Below are 22871 nucleotides of genomic sequence, written 5' to 3'. Positions count from 1 at the left end.
AGAGGTTCGCAAGTTCGACTCCCGCGTCCGCCTGCTCGCGCACAATGGCGGCGGAGGAAAAAAAAGAAGAGCAGGGGCCACGGCGTGACCCCTGCGAGAAGATGGGGGTCGCTCGCTCGTTTCATTCGAGGCGGCGTGGATTGCGCTAATGGACGCCGTAAGGACGTCGTCACGCCTCGTTAATGGGGCAGCACCGCGGGGGCGGTCCCTGATTGTCGCCGCCGCCGCCGCCTCGGCCGTCGCTCCCTCGCGCGCCGATGGCTTCCGAGTCGCCGGCCGGACACCTGGGCCCACTCGCACGAGGACGGATAACTTCCTGGATAGGAGACGACGGCGGGTACAGTGCGCCGCCCGCATGATGCGACGGATGACGTAGCTCGGACGACGCGCGCTCCCACCGAGTCGTCCTGACGCCGGATACCACGATTTGGTGCTACCTTTATTAATAAAATCTCGGAGGTGTGGACACATACACATGCACACACGATGCCAAAGTCAAGAATTTCACCGAAGTGTTTCTTGTAGGGTGTCCCGCTGAAGAAGCGACGCGGTCTCAGATCAATTCAAACGGTTGAGAGACAAGAAGCTTTTCGGAGTCCGTGCAGCTTCCCTGATCACATGTGCACCAAAAATCGAAGCAGAGCCATATGTTCACACAGAAGCAAACGAGTACCTACCCGAACGACACTCTTGTCAGCCTCAGTGCGGCCGTAGAAACCGTTGTATATTATCCGAAACGTTCTTTTTGTTCCACCTCTCTACTTGTTCAGTGACCGCAACTTCTTCAACGCAGTCTCAATACCGTAGCCCCATTCGCATTTAATGGCGGGGCACCGTCGGAGCACAGCACCCGCACGAAAGTCTGGGTGATCTGTTCCGGTGAAAGAACATGAAAAGACATCTCGGGTTAACTGCGAGGCATTGCAACCGCTGCGGGCGGTCGGGCTGGTGGGCCTGAAGATCTTTCCAAGGCGGCCTGGCCTCTGGCCAGCTTGAGGGAAGAGCCGAACGACACCATCGCCCGTTCCTGCAGATTCCGCCCCCTCCCCCTCATCGCTGCACGGGTTGCGGCGAAGCGCGCGCGGCCGGCCTCGATCAGTGGTGTGCGGCCGAGAAAGCGCTTCCGGATTAGCCGGCGTCGCCGCCGCCGGCGCTTAATCCGGCCGCCGGGGTTATCGCGCGCGCAAGGGGGGGGGGGGGGGGGGGTTGGAGGCGAGGGCCGCCGCCGCTCCTCTTTCCCCGAGGGCCCCGAGTGGCCGCTGCGGCATCATCCGTTTCCAAGGCTCCGAGAAAAGGTGCGAAGCAAGCAGGAAGACGCGCTCGCTCCACTTGCGCACGCACGCACGCACGCGCGCCGCTTTCCACAAGCCGAGGCGTTTCCCGCTGGCCCGGGCCTGAAGGACGCCCGCGCGCGGGGGCCCGCTGCTGCTCGGCATCGGCAATGCTCCTCCGCGCGCGACCGGCCGACCACGCCGGGACGCACGGCGGCGGTGGCGGCGCTGCTCTTTGCCGCGATGTGCGCGCGATAAGAGTTGCCTCTGCCTGGGCACCCGTTCGGAGGACGCCACCCTCTCTGTCCTCTCGGGCCCCGAGTAGATGGCAGTCGCGACGGATAGGTGTGGTGCGGTTGGGTGGATCTTTACTGCTGCTGGCACGCACCGGGCGCTTGCCTTGTGCGAGATTAAAAGGGAGCCCCGCAGGTGGGGCATTATGGATGCTAGAAAAAGTAGCACACCTTGAGTCTCTTTCGTCGTCTTTTCTTTTTCACTCGTAAGGCACGTGCCCGGAACTAATATCTCCTCGCTTCATCCAAAGCGAGTGGTGACGCCGACGAGCCCAGCCAACGATCCGGCTCCGTTTAGTGCCGGACTGCGCATCTCTCGAATTATTTTGCGAGCGCTCCGAGTATAGCTGGACGGATATAAACTGCATGGACGATGGCCAGTCTGGACGTTCAAACTCCGCCTTTATTTAGCACAGATATGTCTTGGAAAGCTTTTGGTCGTCATTGGCCAGGACATGTCGCTTTGCTGGAATAAAAAAAGCGAAGTTGTACGCTTTTTCTTCCAACAGGTACCAACACCTTTGCGATATGATAACCGCATGCGCACTGAATATATACGAAGACGCACTAACACTTATAACAGTTGTGCCTGCATGTATACAAAGGCAAAACGTGCTCTTACGCTGCCGCTGTGCATCATCATAATACACCTAGTTTGCGTCAATGGTGTGTCGAAATCATGCTTTGCCGCAGGGTGTGCGGCATTGCCCCTGCGTCAGCATTCATTCGAAGCGTACTATATACCGTAGCGACGCGCCCCGTTCAGCTGTGCAAAGCTTTCTTCGGCGCATTTCCGTCTTTGTCTTACATATCGGCAGCCTTCATGCATTTTTATTTTTTCTTATTGGGCTCCATTTGGCTCTGATTATCCGCGCTGCACAAACGTGGCCGGTCCTGTTTTGCGGGCAGCTATATATCTAGCTGCTCGCGGGGAACATTTGTCACGTTGAAACGGCTCTCGGCGTTATAAGCAACGAAACCTGCAGGAGAATAAAGACCCGGGATGCACGAGGCGCTTCATGGGTCGTGCGTCTTTCTTCCGTTGTACATGTCTGTTATAGAGAGCCAAAACCCACTCCAGCGGGACTATGTATAACCAATTCGCCCAAATGACCACCCTGATAGCGTTTCTCAAACGAAACTGATAGTACACTGCGCGCATGACCGCAGCTGGCTCCGGAGGAGGAGAAGGAGGAAGTAAACTTTATTGCTCTAGAAAGATTAATTCAGCGGTCGGGCCGGATCTCTTCATCTTCCATTGGTTGATGACGATCTCCGGCCTGCATGGTTGGCGCCCCTATTCCAGGGCACCACTGAGCGTGGCTGCTTGTCGGGCATGATCCACCAGTCTCCGTTCCGGGATGTATCGATCCTCTGTAAACCTGTTGCGCCCGCACCGTGCACGAATTCGCTGGAGCAGTGTGGCGAACTCGCACCTTGATACTCGATCGGGCGACACGAGAATTGAGAATTCGGATGCTTCGTTTCATCTGACAGAGGGCGTTAAGGAGACCACGGTAGCGGTGCGCGTATTAATCCTGCGTATGCGCCCATTCTTGGACTGTAACCCGCCGTGGTTGCTCAGTGGCTATGCATGGCGTTGGGCTGCTAAGCACGAGGTCGCGGGATCGAATCCCGGCCACGGCGGCCGCATTTCGATGGGGGGCGAAATGCGAAAACACCCGTGTACTTAGATTTAGGTGCGCGTTAAAAAACCCCGGGTGGTCCAAATATCCGGAGTCCCCCACTACGGCGTGCCTCATAATCAGAAAGTGGTTTTGGCACGTAAAACCCCCATAATTTCAATTCTTGGACTGTATACCCGGACTGTATAACCGGACTGTATAACCGGACTGTATAACCCTGCCACAACTGCATATATAAAGTATGGACGAGTCGCCGCTCGACTTCTTATAGCGAGAACGAGCTGAAGAAGCTCGACTTTATGTTATGTTAAACCTTTATAGTGCGTCTTCGCTGGGGCAGTTTCTGTACGGTATACCATATAATCACATATTCGATCAGTCCCAGGTATACGGCTGATGCAGTGCAACGATTTATTCGTAATTCGGCGCTATTAGACCTGTGTCAGTGCACCCCTTCCAACCTGCATTACGGCCTGCATTACGGCTCTAATGTAGACGTGGCGCTATGTACTGCAGTGTATGATAAAGCCCTGTAAGAGCGATGGAAGTAGAACAGAATCGTACAGCGAGAATGCCGCGGCATTCCGCTTTGGAATTCCAATGTTCCGAGGCCGGCGAAATGAGCTTGGAACTCCTCCGCTATACTGCCTCTCCTATTGTGCAGATATATCTTTATTGCGCAAAGCGCTGTCACCGACGGAAGAGGCGTCAAGAGTACACGGTAGTATGCACGGGATGCGGAGGCGTTTTCACGTGTTCGTGCAGCAAAGAAAGAGAAAGTGGCGATAGTCCCGCGCCCTTGGAGCAGGAAAAACGGCTGCTATCGCGAGCTTCCGGCACTGATATCCGCGTACGCATTCACAGGGGGAAGGGGTCGCGCCACGGCTACACCGTGCTCAGCTGGACAACGCGCTGGCGATGGAAAGTATTCGACGCTGTGCCGTTGCGCAACTGATAAGGCGTAGAATCGGCGATCAGCCATTTACGACAATGGGGAAACCACGAACAAAGAGAGGCTGCTGCGGCTCGCCGTGGAGTACCGCGCGATAATCGACTCCCTTGCGAATGATTAGCGTAATTCAGAGGAATCCAACTCCATGCCTAAGAAGGCGACTGTCTACTCTTTTTGTACTATTCATCTCGTCCTATAGGTATTTGGAACGTATACGCCTCCTATGGATGACAAGCGGGACGAAAGCGCAGGAGATTGAAGTGCACAGTACAAGCGCTGATAAACAAGTGAACTGTTAACTCCGATTATAGATGTACTTTGCGACAGCGACATGCGAATCGTTCTGCTCTACCAACGTTCGGCACCATCGTTTAAATTAAATTATGGGGTTTTACGTGCCAAAACCAGTTTCTGATTATGAGACATGCCGTAGTGGAGGACTGCGGAAATTTCGACCACCTGAGGTTCTTTAACGTGCACCTAAATCTAAGTACACGGGTGTTTTCGCATTCCGCCCCAATCGGAATGCGGCCGCCGTGACCAGGATTCGATCCCGCGACCTCGTGCTCAGCAGCCAAACACCATAGCTACTGAGCAACCGCGGCGGGTCGCCACCATCGTTGGGGCGTGCTTTCCTTGACCGTGCCCGTGGTCCTCAAAGATGTCACCGACCTCAAAGTGAATAACCGAGGCTTATTAATATTTCCACGTGCATTATCTGGCCTTGTCCATCGCTTGTTCACGCGGTGGCCGCCGAGCGACGCCTGTATATATATGCTCCCCTGGAGGGAGTATATGCAGGAACTCTACACTTTGCCGGCGCCAAGCCGCGCCCCTTTTCGAAGGAGACGATTATCATGAGATCCCTCCATCATATCCACCTGTAAACTTATCTTTGTCTCGCTGTGTAGTCCCTTTCCTGCATGTATACGTGTATGCGGTATATCGCGAAACAAATCCTTTATACAGCAGGAAAAACATACGTGCACGCATTTTTAAGTCTTCGAAGTTCTTACTAAGTAGCACGGTCTTTCTTCTTTCTTATTGAACATACAAAGCGTATAAGGGGACCAAGTGTGCAAGTGAGCGCAGGTTCTTAAACAGCGTGCCCATATAGTGGCCCACCGAAGCGCCCAGTGGCAGCTAGGCTCGCCAGTCCAAACGATACGGGCTACCACGTAATCGTCCGGTTGATTCAGGCTGCCGCGAGGACGGCCGGCTGCTGGCCCCGGCGAGATTTAAACGCAGCGCGCGGCACTTTACGCTGTCGTGTGCGCCCGGACGACAGCGCTGCTGGACGTCACGGGGTGAAGAACTGCTGTGCGAAAGGGCGCGCGCACGCACGACACAAGGAGGCCGAAAGAGCGGGGGGAGGGTGCCACTTTGGAGGGACTAATCGAGCCGGGTTCTGGAGCAAGGCCGGGATGGGTGCTGCTCGCTCTGTGGCAGGGAACGCAGCGAGACGCGTGCCTGAGCCGAGCGTCTAGTACGGTGCACCGCTGCGAACGCTGGGACCCGATTTCAGAGGCCGTGTGGTGTTCGTGAGAAGCTGCCTTTAATTGGCCGGTGCTAATTATTGAGACCGTTATTAATAGAAAACGGCTTTGCGAATGCAGGCTCGGAGGTGGCGTCACCGTGAAGCAAGTCCGTTCAAGATCTTGTGCGCAGAGTACTGTTTGCAATATTATATAGATAAGCGGCGGGTGAACAAGCAAAGCCTCAGCGAGGGGCCAGCGTTTCGACAAGGAGTCTTGTGAGTCTTTCGTCAGGGCGAATGGAGCCCAACACCATGAGGAAGACACGCATCCGTCTTCCTGTCGCGTCATTGTCTTGTTTGTCTTGCATTATATGTAGCGCTATTGTTATAGAATATGGATCGTAACCAACTGTCTCAAGTGAAACGCTTTGCTGACCTGATGTAGGGCTGCTTAGAGGCGGAGTTTGTGCTCGCACTGGTTGGTGGATCTTAAAAAAACCACCGCAGCGCTTTTATATACGACTCTGTGCATCGCAGACGCACGAGGCCACGCTCCCAGGATCTTCTGTAGAAATCCTCTCACCTGAGTTCCCTAAAGCGTTCCGAAGTGCTTTGATGTTCATGTGATAGGCAGTCGCACAATAGGTGCTTTAAAGGGACACTAAAGCGAAACGATAAATCAGGTTAGACTAATGAAGCATTGTTTGAGAACCCTGCAGGCAGTCATTAGAAAAAATAGTTTGATTATTAGAGGAGAAAATGAAGGTCCAAGTATCAGTATTTGAATTTCGCGCCGAAACCCCAGCGCCGGTACGTCGGCGTGACGCCAGGGATTCCAAAGTATATTTTCGGATTTGGGCCACTTTGGCTGAATAAAGGTTCCCGAAACTTGCCATGTTTAATATTTGGTTCCTTTAGAACACAATGTAGTCAATCTGTACCACTATATGTAATTAGCAGGCCCTAGAATATGCCATCGAAATCCAAGACGTCACAGCCCCCAGGTGCGGGAACTTAAGTAGGCGTCGCCACCCGTATTTCGTTCTTGCGCTTTTTCTGGCTTACCAAACGTCTTAGCGTTACAAGAGTGGTGTTTCTGGTGTTGTAGAACGGTAATTTACTGATTCAGAAGAAATGATTTTTAACTTTAGTGTCCCTTTAAGGTTTCTTCTGGGCCACAAATGTTGATATCGGCACCCGCCATACCAGTAATGATCGAATAAGCTTTCGTATAGGGAAACGCACACCCAGTTTATTCCCGTAAGGTTTATTCACGTCGAGTAAGACGGGGTATTATCTCGTTGAGGAGTGGAATACGACGGAGTTCACTTACCGGCACCAACACGTCATGGTATCGTTCCTTACAGCTGTTCGTCCTTTTCTATCTGGAAACCCTGAGTATTCAAGACTTCTGCCTGTGGTTCGCAGATTACATACGAATACTTTATGCACTCATCGCGTACCATTTTGGTAAGCTGCAGTCACAGCCCCTTATAAAGAAGTCGCATAAGAACAAATTTTATTCGCACGCCCGGCATTACGCAATACGCATTCGATACCTAATAATGATTCTTAGGAACAGCGCGAAGGCGCGCTGTTCCTACGAATTCGACCTCTTAGCGGCGGATGCCTACTGTAGCATGTTTGGCCTCGATTGGCTGATCGATTGATTGATCTTATCTTTAACGTCCTATGGTTACATATGAATACGCCCCTTAAGCGTCCTGAAGGCAAACCCGCGTCTTTGTTCTTAGTAAAGCGAAGCGCCTTATTTGGAGGCACCGCCGCGCAATAATTGGTTGTGTATTAATAATCGTACAAAGTCAGAGAGAGAGAGAGAGCGAGAGCTACAGTGCTGGCCGTACTGTAGCCGTCACGGGAACGGCGACCAGCAGATGAGAATGGAAGTAAAAGAGAGGGAGAGAGAATAGCATCCATGTAGGCTATGGTAGTTGTAGGAAACCGCACGCACTTATTTACAAGTAGCGACTATGGGTCAACATTTCCGCCAGATAATTCGCGTACCGGGTCACATATCGCTCGGTGTTGGTCGCGAGGCCCCGCCACGCCGTGTCATTGTATATAGTCTGTTGCCTGCAGAACAGCCGGATGGCGAGACCCGATACACCGCGGCGAGTCGTAGAGCGCCAACTGCCAGCGCTGCACGCTTTTAGTGCGGCACAGCGTGCACAATCGGCGCGATGGCCGGACGACCGTGCAGCTGAGTGGAGAGAAGGGGTTCCTCCGGGCGTGCGAACCGCGCCGCGGCAGCGCACCGAGCCGCCGCGCGGGGCTCCGTATCGGAAGAGGCGCGTCCTCCCGTAGTTCGGTGCAGCAGCGAAGTGAGCGCGCTCGCGCGCACGCACGCACAGCCGACGGCGGCCGGTGTGCCCCGCTCACGCGGGAGCCATTCTTCCTCGAGCGCTAGCGTCGGACGCGCGGAAAGGAGGTCATGCCGCGGCGGCTCTCACGTCAGAGGTCAGCGCTGACCCCTGACCCGTTTTGTTCGGAGCCCCAGGATTAGAACAGGATCTGGGAGGGAAGGGCACGGGGGGCGAGATTTGATTAGGGCCGCCGCCGCTCGCCCGCCCGCCCGCCCGCCCGCCCGACTGCTGCAACGCGGCCGGCTCCGATGGGCGCGCAAGAAAGACGCGCTCCTCGTGGCCCCCTTCCTTCCTCGAAGCGCGCTCCTTCGGACTGGCTGGAGAGGCGAGGGGACCATTGTGTTCGCCTCTCGAGGTCGCCAGTTCGACTCCTTGCCCTATGCAGACGTGCGCCGAAGGGTATAGGATCTATGGACAGCACTCCTCTCTGCGTGCAATCCCTTCGCATTCCAAAGGACCACGGCAGTGTCCACATCGAATAACTTCAGGGGTCATATCTTGAGCTGCAAACTTGGACCGTGGACTAGGGCCGTCTGTGCGTCCCACGCTGCGAAGGCGCTTTTTTTTTTTGCTTGTCTGTGAGACGCTAGGAACAGGGTATACTTTGTTTTGCGTGTCGCGTGCTGTTTTTCTCGTGTGTGTGTGTGTGTGTGTGTGTGTGTGTGTGTGTGTGTGTGTGTGTGTGTGTGTGTGTGCGTGTGTGTGTGTGTGTGTGTGTGTGTGTGTGTGTGTGTGTGTGTGTGTGTGTGTGTGTGTGAAGCATATCGATGGCATGCACTGTGGGTATCATTTAATTTTCCATCGTTTTCATCTGGAGCTTTTATCATATGATAGGCGTGCCGGCAGGAAAACCTCTGCACGCAGTTCTTATTAAATAACATCTATCTTATAGAACAGATGAGTCGTTGGCTACCAGACACAGTTACATAATACGCGGCTTTGTTTGAGCGGTCGTGGGAAACCCAAAGGCCGACCGAGCAACCTACTCCTCCTCAACCAGTCAGTGCACGCTGCATCCTCGCCGAGAAGCAGCAGCCTGCATGTTCGTGTACGTACGTATTACTTTTCTTGGATTTATAGCCACGGCGTATTACCGCACGGAAAAGCACACGCGGCAAATCTTTCCTTTAGGCAAAATGCAGCAGACGCAAGGCAGCAATAACGGGGAGTTCCTTGTATAAACTCCATTGCCACTCTCTTGTTTCCGAGCAGCTTCCTCTGCATAGTCAGCAGATTCTCCAACGTTTAATCGTTCGTACACCAAGGAAGTGCGCGTCTGTGGCCTCTGCGCGCTCGGAGCGCGGCGTGACGCTTTGTGACCCACTCGTGCGGAGTAATGTCCGAGCTTTCCGTCTCCTCGCTGATTCCTATCCTGCGCATCCCTTTCACGCAGATCTGGCACTGGCCCTGTACACCTCGGCGGCGGCGGCGCGGAGGTTGGAGGCCCCCAGCGACCTGCCCCGAACGTCACCTACGTTGGCCGGTGAGTGTGTGTAGAATGCGCAGGGCGGCGCTCAGGACCGCGGACGTTAGGATTATGATGCGATGACGTGACCGTAGGATGAGGCACGTGCGAATGAAGTTTAGATATTGCGCTCACAAAACTGGCTGTGGCTTAGCTAAGGTTAAGCGCAGGATGCGAAGCATACTAGCCTTTATTTTAACGCGACAGCGTTAAGGAGCTCGTGTCACAGAAAAGCCGGTGTCGTCGGCGTCGGCTCAGGCGTGCGGCGCTTGCTCAGGCGCACATTTCGTTGTCGCGCCGAACGCTGCGTTGCTCGACGCTCACCGCGTCCGATGCGGGGCGCGTAGTCGCTGTGCCGTAGCAAAGCCACCTAGAAACAGTCTCTGTAGCACGCCGCAACCTTCGCTTCTCATTCCAACGAGTAGCTCTGTCTCCAGGAGGCATCTCACCTCGTGAGTGTCTTAGTAGGGGCAAGCGCAGCTGCTTATATACCGCCGCGACGCCGCGAGCGACGGCGCGAGTTGGAGCCCCGTTTCTCCTCTGTCGTGACGTCACGGTGTCACGTGGTATTGAAGGCGACACCGCCGCGCTTGAGGAGCTGGGTTGAGCTCTAGTAATATGCTTCGCATAATATCAATAACGCGCCTGCAGGTTTCACGGATGGCTGCGAGCGAGGCGGTATATGACCCGTTATATTTGCCTCTATAGACAGTCGGGATAACGAATTGCGTCGCAACCTAACCTCACGCGCGCACGCACACGAACGCGCACACGAACGCATGTACGCACAAAGATGTAAAGCGCTGCTTGTGTTGTCAGGTCTGCGCAGTGATGTGTATACGTCGAAATTTCTGTGCTGCGCGCTCGGACCTCGAGCGATTGTGCTTCTTCCCTTTTGTCGCTTCTACTTTCTGAGCATCCGAACTCATGTTGACATACACTTCTATAGTGGGAATTTGCGCGTCTCTCAGGCGCCCTGATTTTCCGCGTTTAAATCCCTTTGAAATCGCAGCGTCAGTATCGCACAGCAATCGCCAAGTTCAATCTTAGATGTCGTCGTCTCTAGCACAGACACGCCTTGGAGAGACCACGTTGAGAGCTTTCGGTTCCGCTGTAAAACAAGGCATACAACTCACGCGACGAAGCCGCGGGCGCCGTATACATATATAGTTGGCGGTACCGCATTAAAATGTTCTGTAGCACAGTTTCGACTCTCTGTGAATTTTGTTTGCCCGCACAAGAGCACCGGCTCGCGATGAAATGAGCAACCACGCAGCGTGCTGCATCCCTCGGGTCGCTGTCGATCGACAATTGTTCTCATCGTCATCGTGCGATCTCGCCCTGCGCGAGCACACTCATGGGTATATCGCTACGGGCTGTGTGCGCGCATATAACGCTGCGTGTCTAACTGGTTGCACTACGGCGCTTCCATCATCATCAGCATCCATCACCTCTCCTCCTTGTCGCTCCCACACTTAATTCTCTGGGAACGCCGGTGGCGAGTCGAAGGCACACTTTTCTCGGGGCAGGACCTCTCTACCCTTTGATATTTAGATCCCCCCCCCCTCTCTCTCTCTCCCTCCCCTCTCTCTCCCCTTCCTTCACCTTCTCCCTTTCGTGTCGCTCTGACATGATTCAAACATAGGTCACTCATTCTAAGCGTGTGTAACCTCTGTGTTCGTACGGCCGCGACGATGTGACTTATACCGCCTACTCGTCGACGATTACACATAGACAACGCCTCGAATAAAAACTCCGGCCGCATAATTTACCCGCATTGGCTTTTTTTTTCTTTTTTTTATATGCCGAAGTGTTAATTAGGTGCATGTGCATCAAAAGAACTGCGTCACGAAGCAATCAGAGCTCTTCAACGCTTCCTTGAAAGCGCTGGGGTATGTCTCGAATATTGACTTCAGATCGTGGTGCGTAATCGCGAGGGTGTTATTCTTGCGTCGGCGTGAGGCACGTGTATGTTTACGCATCGGCGGACTTGGTTTCTGCTGAAACTTTTAGAGAAGGACTGTCAACGTTAGTATCACAACATTTTCTTCTGTTTTATTTATCTAATTATCTAATGCAAGAATCAATATAATCTTAATCTAATGAGTGTTATCTAATGCAAGAACCAATATAAGCTTAATCTAATGAGTGAAAGTAAGTAGCCGTCGCCACGAAACGGCCACAACTGCACTGTTTGATCTCATATAAAAACAAAGAAAATAATTCACTCGTATCGCATTCTCCTTCGGACTTGAAGCTTTCTAAAGTACCCATTCCCCCTAGACTACATTGCCTAGACTAGGAACGCCTTTGCGGGCTGCGTGACAGTGCCCACAGAAATAGTTTGTGTGTACGTGCGTGTGTGTGTAGGCTTTTTTTCTTTTCTTTTTCCTTTTTTTTAATCCTCTCTCTCACCTGTCGCATCCCCTTGCCCGTCCCCCAGTGCAGGGTAGCCAACCGGAGATTATCTCTGGTTAACCTCCCTGTCTTTCCTTTGCCTTTCTCTCTCTCTCTCTCTCTTGTAGCTGTTCTCATACGTTAACAAGCGCAAAACGAGGCTCAAATTGTGCTGTCCAATTCATCACTTGAGGTTATATGAGCAAACTAAGCCAAATATTATCGAACTGGCGTTGACGCATGCTATTTTAACTTTTGTTTAACTGACGCTTTAGTTACGCTTTCCCGCCAACGCATAATAGCAGCGCTTCAAATTAAGCGCGGCGACCCTGCGCCGCATTTGCCCCTTTCTTTACATATTTTTGGGATACATATACTGGAGTGAAACAATGTGTTCTCAAAATGCCATTAAGAAAACATTCATACCCAATTTATCCTAACCTCCACGTCAAACGATCCAATATGATGTGTTGGGGGGACCACATCATCCACATGTAAAACCCGCATAAATCCTCTTATGATCATTGAAATTTATTTCATTAACCCGAAACCTTTCGCGTTGAAGCGTTCTGGTACTCACAGCCCAGGTGCAGGTTTGGGACTATCTCGGAACCTCGTGAATCTTGATTAAGACCTGGGTACCGCCTTCTTCGCTTGCTAAAGTAAGAGCTCTCCTGCTACACATACCACTACGCACCCATCACTGCTAATTTGCAAGCGGCGGACCATTCCCGCAGACGTGTTTGGGCTCGGCACGAGCGGGCCAGTTTAGCTTCGCCGCTTTCGGCGATGCGAGCGCGTTCATATAAACTGCTCAGCGTTTTCGACACGGCGGCGGCCATCAGGCGAAACTAAAGTGGTCTCTCTTCTCCCACGAAGCACCGGGCGCCGTAATAGGCGTGCAGGCGTCTCGTCGCTGCCGGATCGCCGCCGCTTTGGGTCTAGCTCTCTCGCGCGCGGAATTGTCGGGGCGCGTAATGAGACGGCGCAGGCTGTGAAGTGGGTCGGCCAACGAGTGCGCGCGCGCGCGTACGAGCACGGCGGGCCGCTGTCGCCTTCTTCCGCGGAGAAGGGAGTGCGGCGCGCGTTGTTATGCCAGCGGGCTGCAGTGTGCGATGCGCCTCGCTCTCCTTGGCCGTTCGCCGCAAGCTGCGCGCCTCCGGCCGGCCTTGCACTGCCGCGCGGAAGGGCAGTCCATCGTGGCCAGCGACTCTACACAGCCTCTCCCGAATTGGGGAGAGAAGCGGGAGCGTGGCTCAGGGAGGCAGGGTGGAGGAGGTGGGAGGAAGGTGATGTAAGTACGCTACGGGAGAAGCACGCTGCGGGAGAAGCATTTTTTTTTTCTGTACCCTTTTCCGTTATCAGTGAAGAGAGAGAGTGATAAGGAAGGGTGCAGCGTTCCTTTCCTGTGCGTTGCTCTGTCCTCTTCCCTTTCTAATGTGCCCTGGTCCGCTGAAAGGCGTCTGCTGAACGTAGGTTAACAAAGTGGAACCAAAGCGCTGTTTCGTTATGCGGGTAAAGCAGGTGGCGTAGCTTTTCGGCACCGAATCACAACGAACGGAATGGTGTGCCGCCGACAAGTTAGCTGCCCGCGGCGTGGTTTGGTCTCACTAATCCTCGGGTTTCACAAATCCGAATCGGGAAGCGGAGCGCAAGAACGCTCCGCGGCGGATCACACAGGAAGTCTGCGTACACGTCGCACAAACCGGTTCCGGAAACCATGCCCGACTTCCGCTCTGTACGTTTCCACGGCAACCAAACTCGCCTTCCCCCGTGCGTAATTTGACCGCAGTAGTCGCAGGGTCCGTCATTTGCATGTCGCGCCCGCAAGGATTGCGCATGGACAACGTGCAAGGCTTCATACAGCACCTGCGTCACCTCGTAATCGCTGTCGTGCGAGCTCTCATCGCTAAACGCGAGCTCTGCAGCAGCACCGAACGCAGCCATCTTGCGAAGCAACACAGTGTTGTGCGTACCAACTGGGTACCGATTTCGCTTGAAGACGGAAGTGACGCGAGCTATTTCCGCCCGAATCCGCGCCTCGGCGGCGGAGCAAGTGAGAGCGATCCGGCGCGGAGCGAGTTGATCCGAAACGACCAGTGGAACGCGCGAACCCTCCCCAGATCGACCAGTTAAATTCGGATTGGTTGCCGCGGAGCAAGAAATACTGCTCCGAATCGACGAGTGAAAAACGCCATAAGATATGTCATGTCACCATCAGTCCGCGGCCTGAGTCTGCAGTTTCATATGCCGCTTGAAACCACCGCGGGCGTGGGATCCGCAACAGCCCTTCTCTGCGCTGACACCTGTGCTCTTCCGCGCCAGCAGGAGTGAACCCTCTACGTTTTTCATGTGGTCCCGCCCAAACGTACTGACCGATCCCAGTGAGAGCTGCTTACATTCGGTGGTCTGGCGAAAACAGATCTAGCGAGAACCCAGTGCAGATCCTCTCGCTCGTAACAGTTTTGTTTCAGCGATAGGTCGGAGTTCGTTCTTATACAGCCTTCGCGCACGAAAAATTTAGTGAATTCGGCGATACGGGACTTGGTTAACTCCAGAGCTGGGGGGGAGAGACTGGTCGACTTTGCAATGGCCTGATGGTGGTGATGATGATGATGATATCATTCGTTAACGCCGCGCTCATCGCTGCTCTTTCACTTGCTGCCATGCTTCGCCAGCCCTTATTCCTCTGCAGTGCGCAGAGCGCTCTCTCAAAAAAAAGCAAGAGAGAGAGAGAGATGAGAAAGAAACCAAAGCACGAGAAAAAGAACATTGTAGGAAAGGGCCCTCGCCCCGCCTGCGGACAGTGCCGCGCGGCATCCTGTCGAACGCACGCTGTAGCCGCGCGGGTGTGCGGCGGGGTGCGACCTCTCGCTCTTCCCGCTTTTCAGTGAGTGCCCTGGCCACGAAGAGCGGCGAGAGCCGCGCGCGGGCAGGGTTTCGTAAGGGTTTCGGGCCGACCACGACGCGCTTCGAGAGGCGGAGCGGGGCGGCCGGGCAGGTGTTCGTGCGTGAGCGAGTGCGGCGGAGGGGGGGGGGGGGGGCGTCTTGTGCCCGGCGGGGCCACCCCGTCCTCCCCTCCCAGTCACGCACCCGGTGGGGGTCGTGACTGTGCGATATGGGCCGCGGCAAATTGGCGCGCTTCTCGCGCGCAGTGCTGCTGCTGCTCTCGTCCTTCCTCGGTGCGACCGCCTGGGTTGGAAGCATGAAGGGGGGGGGGGGGGTGCGTGGGCGGCGGCGGGGGGGCAACGGCCCTGCGGCGCGGACCCACTTCTCTTCTTCGGCGCTACCGATCCTCCTTCCCGGGTCGTGAAGCTCGCATCTACTTCCACGAGCGCTGCCACAACTGCCGCATTTCGATGAACGAAATGTAAGATCGTCCCCGAGACCGCCCCCTTTTCTTCTTCCCTCCTCGCCCCCCTTCCGCGCATCCACAGTGAAGCCGCCTCGAACGTTGGATAACCGGCGCCGCTGCTGTTGTTCAGAGTTATCCGGAGCACCGGAAGGAGGTCAGTTGCTGCTAACATTTTAATTTTCGGATGTTCATTTCAATGTACGCGGCCCTCGCGTACGGTTGCGCTCATCGGAATGTTGTGCGGCGCAGCGTTACCGCGCCACACCGTTATGTCACCCGAAACAGTTGGCAACAGAGTCAGAGTCAGAAGCGGTTTTTATTTAGGCGTTAAATGAATTACAGAATTTGTGCATACAGAAGGAGGTCCCACTATCAGAGACTGAATCAGGACTTGCTATGGTATCGATTGTAGAAAAATTAATTAAAGCAGCAAACAGCAGTAGTGAGCACAGACAATAAAATACATCGCAGGCAAAGCAAGGAAGAAGAAAAAGCAGTGGCGAAATCAAACAATAAAATGCATCGCAGGCAAAAAAAAAGAAACAGTGAACAGCAAACAAAGGCACAAAAAGCCACAATTACACAGGGTAAAAAACAAAGGTAATTCAACACTCCTAAGCAGTTGTCGGATGGTTACAGTGTGAAAATACTAAAAATAAATGAAAAAAGAAAACATAAAGAAGTCACATCTATTTTCGGCAATGTAAAACACCCCCTGATGAGATGCTTCATCAACAAAAGCTTGTGGACAGGTAGGTATGATAGGGAGCGGGACAACAAGAAGTAAAAGAAAGTAACCACAATTATGCAGAATATAGCATGGGCGTGAGGAAAGTCTTCAGTTCTTTTTTTGATTTTCCAGTTGATTGAGAGATTTTGATTGCCGGTGGTATGGTATTCCACAGACGGATTGCGGTGAAGTATGCCGTTTCTTTGCCACAGTTGGTATGAACTGAAGGCAAAATAAAATTGTGATGATGTGCAAACCTTGTCAAGTTAGTATTCACTAGGTTGGATTGAGGGATGATGAACAGAGGAAGCTGATTGTTGATTTGCTTGAATAATGATATACCTAGCTTGTATTTGACAGGGTTATCAACCGTTAGAATATTGTTGGCATGTAAGGGTGCTTTCGCGTCACTGCGATAGGGACTACGGGTAAGTAATCTAATGGTTTGATTTTGTAAAGTTTAAAGGGAGGCAAGGTGGCTGCGGTAGGTATTGCCCCAAGATGTGATGCAGTAATTATTATGGGAATGAATAAAAGCGTAGTATAACGAAAGTAATGTAAGCTCAAAACATATGTAACGGGATTGAATTAAAACACGTATCCCGTAGGCCGTTTTTTTCTTCGCATGTAAGCAGCATGCGAGTGAAATTTCAAGTGGCCGTCCAGTTGAATTCCCAAAAACGTAGCCTTGATTTTCTTCTGCCTCAGTTGCAAAATGATTTTAAAATACTGGTGGGATATAATTATTTACACGTTGGTGAGAGTGAAAGACAACGAACCTCGTTTTAGTGGGAATAATTTAAAATTTATTATGGAAGCACCAAGCCTCCAAGCTTGCCAGGTTTGTGTTTCAGAGATTGGAGGCATTTATCAGTGTTAACAATTGTTGTCTCATCTGCATAAAGTAAGCATTCTGTAGTAGTAAGCGAAGTTGGCAGGTCACTTATATAAATGATGAAAAGAAGTGAGCCGAGAATAACGCCTTGGGGGTACTCCTATATTTGTTACTTTAGGTCTAGATTTATAGCCTAACAGAATAACAACCTGACTTCTTGTGAGTAAGTAACTTTTTATTAATGAGAATGCGGGACCAGCTATGCCTATCGCGTCGAGCTTCGTAAAAAGAATGTGGTGGTTGATAGTGTCGAATGCTTTGGTGAAATCTACAAATACAAATACAAACCGATTAATTGCTCTGTTCAGCTTTTCGGTTAACGATAACAAAGCGATGTCAGCGGAAAATGGTTCACGAAAACCAAATTGGGAAGGTGATGGAATCTGAAAGTTATTGATGGTTAAGGCGAATTTCAAGTAATTTTTCGAATATCTTACTGAAAAAACGTAATATATGCAAACGGGTCGATAGTTGGATGTTAGTCTGTAGTCACTTTTTTTTTTTAAGAAAAACGGGAACTACTTTACCACTTCTCGGTTCTGCAGGAAAGATGCCAGATTTGTAAGCTAGGTTAATAATGGTTGCCAGAATATCATAAACAGCATGCGCAAGCATTTTTATGTGGGTGCCGTGAATATTATCAAGACCAGCACTTGTTTTCAGGTTGCAAACAACATCACGAACTTCATGAGATGTCGTCGGAAATAAGAGGAAATATTGTGGCAAACGAGAAAGAGGAAGATGATAGTCAGCACTGGGCATGACATCAGTGGGAAAAAGGTAGTTACTGAAGGCCTTATCAACCTCTAACGGGCTGTCATGCGTATCGTTGTTGTACTGAATAGTGGTTGTGCTAGACTGCCTATCGTTGCTGTTCAGGAATCAGTTAACGATTGCCCATTTTTTTCTTAACACTTGAGCCAGCATCTTCAATTATTCGTTTGTAATAGATCCTTCTTGCATTTTTTAGTCGTAAAAATTTTTTAGTTTTGCAGAAAATTTTTGTAACGCGCAAGTAGATTTAAATTTAAAGGCTTCCGTATTGTTTTTCTATAAAGGTTATCTTTGGCTCTCAGCTCTTTCAATATTTTTTCAGTAATCCAAGGGTTGTGAGGACGATAGCGTATACTTTTTTTACATTTACAAACCTGCGTATGACTTTGAATGAGGGACAAAAAAATATGGATGAAAGCTCCGAACAGGCAATTTGTGGATCACATAAGGGTATTGCTGAGGACCAGTCAGTGCACGTAACAGCGTCAAGGAACGATTTCTTGTCCAGAACATGCCTGGTGAAGGATTTGCAGGTTGGAGTATCGTTAAAGTTGAAGCGCAGAAAAATCGGGTAAGGATCAGTGATGTCGACATTAAGAACCCCTGCATGCGGTGCTGATGATAGATTAGAAAGTGCATGATCAGCCAGGGTGCCTTCACCAATAATGCAGCGAGTGGGAAGGGAGAGTAAACATTCGTATCCGAAACACTGAAAGACACTGGAATAATTAAGAGAATTAGGGGAAGAGAGGTAAAGTAAATCAATGTTGAAATCACCCGTAATCAATACATTTGCGTGATCAAGAGCTAATGTATGTAATACCTTGTGGAGAGCTTCGCAGAAATTAATGACCGACAAGGATGGGAAACGATAAATGCACCCAAAGATGAAGGTCTTGTTGTCCAGTTTAAGAAAATCGTGGTTGAATTGTACCCAGAAACTTTCGCAGTCATTTACATTTAACTCAATGTCATGTCATCGTTTATAGTATGTGTTAGAATTGGTATAAATAGCTACACCTCCATGATTGCTGCTTGCTCTGTGCGAGTAGTCAGACTTGTATGAAGGGAGACAAAACAGATTTTTGACGTTGTCGCAAAGCCATATTTCGGAGATACTGATAAGTGAAAAAGGATTATCAAGAGCCGAGAGAAGAAGCTGCTGTATGCCGTTAAGATGTTTACGGATGCTTCTTGCATTAATATGAATAGCAGAGATGGAGACAGGCGAAAGGAAGCTGTTGAGTTGGTCTATTGAGGAGTGCCATAAGTGGGTGAACTTTATTACAACAGAGGGAGAATTTCAAATTGAATGTGGTCTGCTAACACATTTTGGATAAGTCAGCTTCGCAAGTGATGCGGAGCACCTTGCACTCTGTAGTTCTTCTGGCTTGAATGTTGATTTGACTGTTGTCAGTCCACAAGAACTTCCAGTTGTTCGTCTTTTTTAGGGAGAGCTGCCCGAGACAAAAGCGCCTTGTTTTCGGGTGCGAGGTGGTCGTTAATATAGACAGGGCTATTGGCGGCTCCAGACAATCCGATGTCTTCTATAACACAGTTTAGACTTCCGAGCCTTGCTCACGAAATCGGCTTTTTTTTCGTCCGGGAGCAAAAGCGAGCGAGCGGATTTCTCTCTTTTTTTTTTTGCTCTTCTTGTTTTACCAGCTTTCACAGTCGCACCACGGTGAACAACGTCAAGATCAGAGGGTGCTAGTTTGCAATCAATCCTATCAGCTATAGTCTGCATGACTGCTGCGCAGTCTTCTCTTTCCATTACCGGGATTCCTTTGATCTCGACGTTGATAATCCGTGAGTATTGATCCATTTGCGCCACTTTATAAGATAGCGCCGCATTTTGTGCTTTTAATGCCTTGTTCTCTCCGCAGTCAGCGAGGCAATATTCTGTCACAGGGAAAGAGATAAGGAGAAGGCAGGGAGGTTAACCAGAATAACGTCCGGTTTGCTACCCTACACCGGGGGAATGGGAAAGGGGAAAACAAACATAACAGGGAAAGAGAGGAGGGAAGGAAAGAAGGAAATTGCGGTGAGTTCGCTGACGTGTGTGGCCTTACAGAAATTGCATTAATAGTCACAGATAGTCGCACAAGCCCGTCGTCCTTAAGTAGCACAAAAGTGCCTTCACCGCTTTATGGGCCGACGGGCGATGGGGTGGTGTTCCAACAGCACCTGCACAGAAAGCGGCCGATTGTCCAGTTTTTGAAAAGCTTTGGCAAGTTCTTGTCTCTCAGGGGTGTATCGTGGACAGTGGCACAGCAGGTGGTCGATGTTTTCTTCGGTGCCACAGACCTCGCATGCTGCGCTGTCAGTCATTCCAATTAATGTAGAGTATGCCTTTGTGAAGGCAACTCCTGTCACAAGCTTTCCACAAGGTCATTCATGTGCTCGGTGCTAACTACCAGCTCATTTACTTGATATTTTTTTTATGTCAGAGAAGTTCACACCAGATAGCTTTGACGATGAACTTGTTAAAGATAGCGTCAACCAAATCATCGGGACACTCGTCGAGTCTGGCTTCATGCTCAAGAACTTTTTTGTTCAGCTCAACAACAGTAGGCATTGCGCAGAATTCAGCTAAGCAGTACAGATACGCGCAACACGATCAGTCACAGCAAGTGAGAACCAAACAACAGTTCGAACAGCGCGCATGCGCAGATTAGTATGTTCTGCGTGCTAATCTCGCTTCAGCGGTCACGTGCAGCTTAGTCTACCCGAACCTTTTCTCCCCCTTTAAACGCCTTGAGCCTCTATATTAAAAAGAAGATTCTTGGGCACTACTGTGCTACTGTGAACATCTACTGTGCTACTGCCCATCTTTTCAAAACGAAAGACATGACCTCTGCACAGCTCTCAATCAGCTGGATAGAACACCGTTCACCTTGAAGAAGATCTTGGGACCATGGCCTCACATATCGCAGCTACAAAAGGCCACAAAAGCTCTGCTGCGATATTTGAAGGCTACTGGACTGAGTCAGCGTCTGTGATCCGGACTGAGTGACCGAACGCTATCCCAAGTGGACTTGCTCTTCTTCTTTTAATCTTTCCGTCCCCTTTTCCCTTTCCCCAGTGTAGGCTAGCCAACCGGGCTCAGTCCTGGTTAACCTCCCTACCTTTCCTTTATCATTTGCTCTCTCTCTCTTGGGCACTACACCCGAACTTTTTCTCCCCGTTTAAACGCCTTGAGCATCTATATTAGAAGAAGAAGAAGAAGTAGAAGAAGAAGAAGAAGAAGAAGAAGAAGAATAAGAAGAAGAAGAAGAAGAAGAAGAAGAAGAAGAAGAAGAAGAAGAAGAAGAAGAAGAAGATCCTTGGGCACTACCCAAGCACGCACTTCTCGCAGAAACAGAAAGTAACTCGACTGTTGCTACAATTTAGAAAGCCGGCGAAAAGCCTCGCCGCCTGAATATAGTCGTGCCTGCGCGCAGTCGTGCGTGCTTGCAATGCGTGCAGTGTCGCTTCTGTCGCTTTTTTTTCATTGTTTTTTCTCGTACGCTGCGCCCTTCCCTCCGTGGGAGGTAGCGAACCGCACGCGCGTACCCCGGTTGACCTCGCCACGTTTCCTTTCTATCTGTGCAACGTCCTCGCCTTTATACACTCTAAACACGGTAACGTTTAAGGTGCGCATTCTCACATTTTTGATATAGTATGCGTGAGCACCACCCAGTCCTTACACCGGATGGCTGCGGCAAGAGCCACGCGGGCTCAGGGTTTTTGGTCATTTCTGTCACCAAGCCTGATTGGTAGCTTTGGTGTTATTGAAGTTTACTGAGGAAATACACGCTTAACGATTCAGCGCCAGCCGTCATGACACGTGTACACACGGTAACATGACACACCTATAGAATCTGTCGAATCCTTTCTCCTCGTTTTTATTGAATCGAATGGCTTTCTTTGGCTCTCTCGGCCGTCTTCGGGGTTAGTGGTTGGTTGACGGGAGTCGAACTTTCGCAGCTTCCACGGCCGATATACAAAGGCGCCGATGCATAAGGATGCCTTCGCGCGACCCATTCGCGGGTCGCGTTTGCCGACTGTAATGTAGCTCTGTGAGGCGTATACGTGCTACAAATATACTGGCTAACGGCTCTCTTCCCTGCAGAATTGCGCAATGAAACAATGAAATCTGTATAAATATACTCGCCGCAGCAAATACACGCCGTCAAGCGCATCATCCCTTTAATAAAGAGAACGGCTTTCTTTAGATGCTTTCTGCTGTTCGCTTCTTGACAATCATTGTTAATGGTTTCTGCGCAGTTATATTTATAATATAAAGATCAGCCGGTGTGTGGTCATGCAGTGATCGCGGATTTGATTTCGCCGCTTCTTGTAATGACTTTCCGTAAAACTGGTGCGTTTGTTACGCTGTGAACGAGCCGTGTTCATCTTAGCATCGAGTTTTCTTTCTTTCTTTCTTTCTTTCTTTCTTTCTTTCTTTCTTTCTTTCTTTCTTCTGTTTTTTAAACAAAAGGCGAGGGCTCCGTCATGTGATTCGGGGTATTTATCTATTTATCCGCATGCTATTGGGAAATGGCAATTGCATGATGACACACATTTATATATATATATATATATATATATATATATATATATATATATATATATATATATATATATATATATATACATACACACACACACACACACACACACACACACACACACACGGTGCTGACGCGTTTCGTCTCTCTTTTGAGCAGGCAGCCTACCGGAGGAGATCCTGGCTTGCCGGACGACGGGCGCCATCCTGCAAAGCATCAAGGAGGCATCCCTGTGAGTTAGACCACGTTATTACGTTGCGATTGCTGCAATCTTCCGCGCTGCGGAAAGTTGAGAAACGGCGTGGTGGCCGAACTGGGTCGCTGCGCTTGATGCGAAGGCGCTTGCTTGGAGTGGTTACGTGCGCAGTCTTGATCAGCTCAGCTGGGCCCTGCGGGCAGCTGCACTCGCACTCTCTCTGTGCGGATGGGACGCTGAGCGCATTCGAAACGACCAAGCAGTTCGTTTGCGAACTCGGGGCTCTTCGGAGCATACGCGGCCATGCATACGCGGTCATGCATTATCGTATAAAATTTGGAAAGGCAGTTTTGGTGGCCACGCAGTAACTGTGTGCACCTTCGCGATCAAATAATAAATGCGCGCCGTCTGCGGTGATGGCAGATCGAAAAAAGATGACCTTTTCTCTATATCTCGAGTGGTCGCGGCAGATGATGCCACTTT

The 22871-nt window shown here is 50.9% G+C and overlaps 1 protein-coding gene across 2 annotated transcripts in view; it reads left to right on the top strand.

Moving 5' to 3' along the window:
• Positions 1 to 22871, top strand: part of LOC135902571 (Krueppel-like factor 3) — a 178237-nt gene that overhangs the window by 96316 nt on the left and 59050 nt on the right. For both annotated transcript variants that reach the window (XM_065432753.2, XM_065432746.2), the window contains exons 4-5: positions 9417 to 9506; positions 22352 to 22424. In XM_065432753.2, coding sequence (XP_065288825.2) covers positions 9417 to 9506; positions 22352 to 22424 — 163 coding nt within the window. The remainder of the gene's footprint in view (positions 1 to 9416; positions 9507 to 22351; positions 22425 to 22871) is intronic.

Source organism: Dermacentor albipictus, chromosome 3 (genome assembly GCF_038994185.2).
Source record: "Dermacentor albipictus isolate Rhodes 1998 colony chromosome 3, USDA_Dalb.pri_finalv2, whole genome shotgun sequence".
Classification (NCBI taxonomy): Eukaryota; Metazoa; Arthropoda; class Arachnida; order Ixodida; family Ixodidae; genus Dermacentor; species Dermacentor albipictus.
This window is presented reverse-complemented; position numbering and strand designations above follow the sequence as displayed.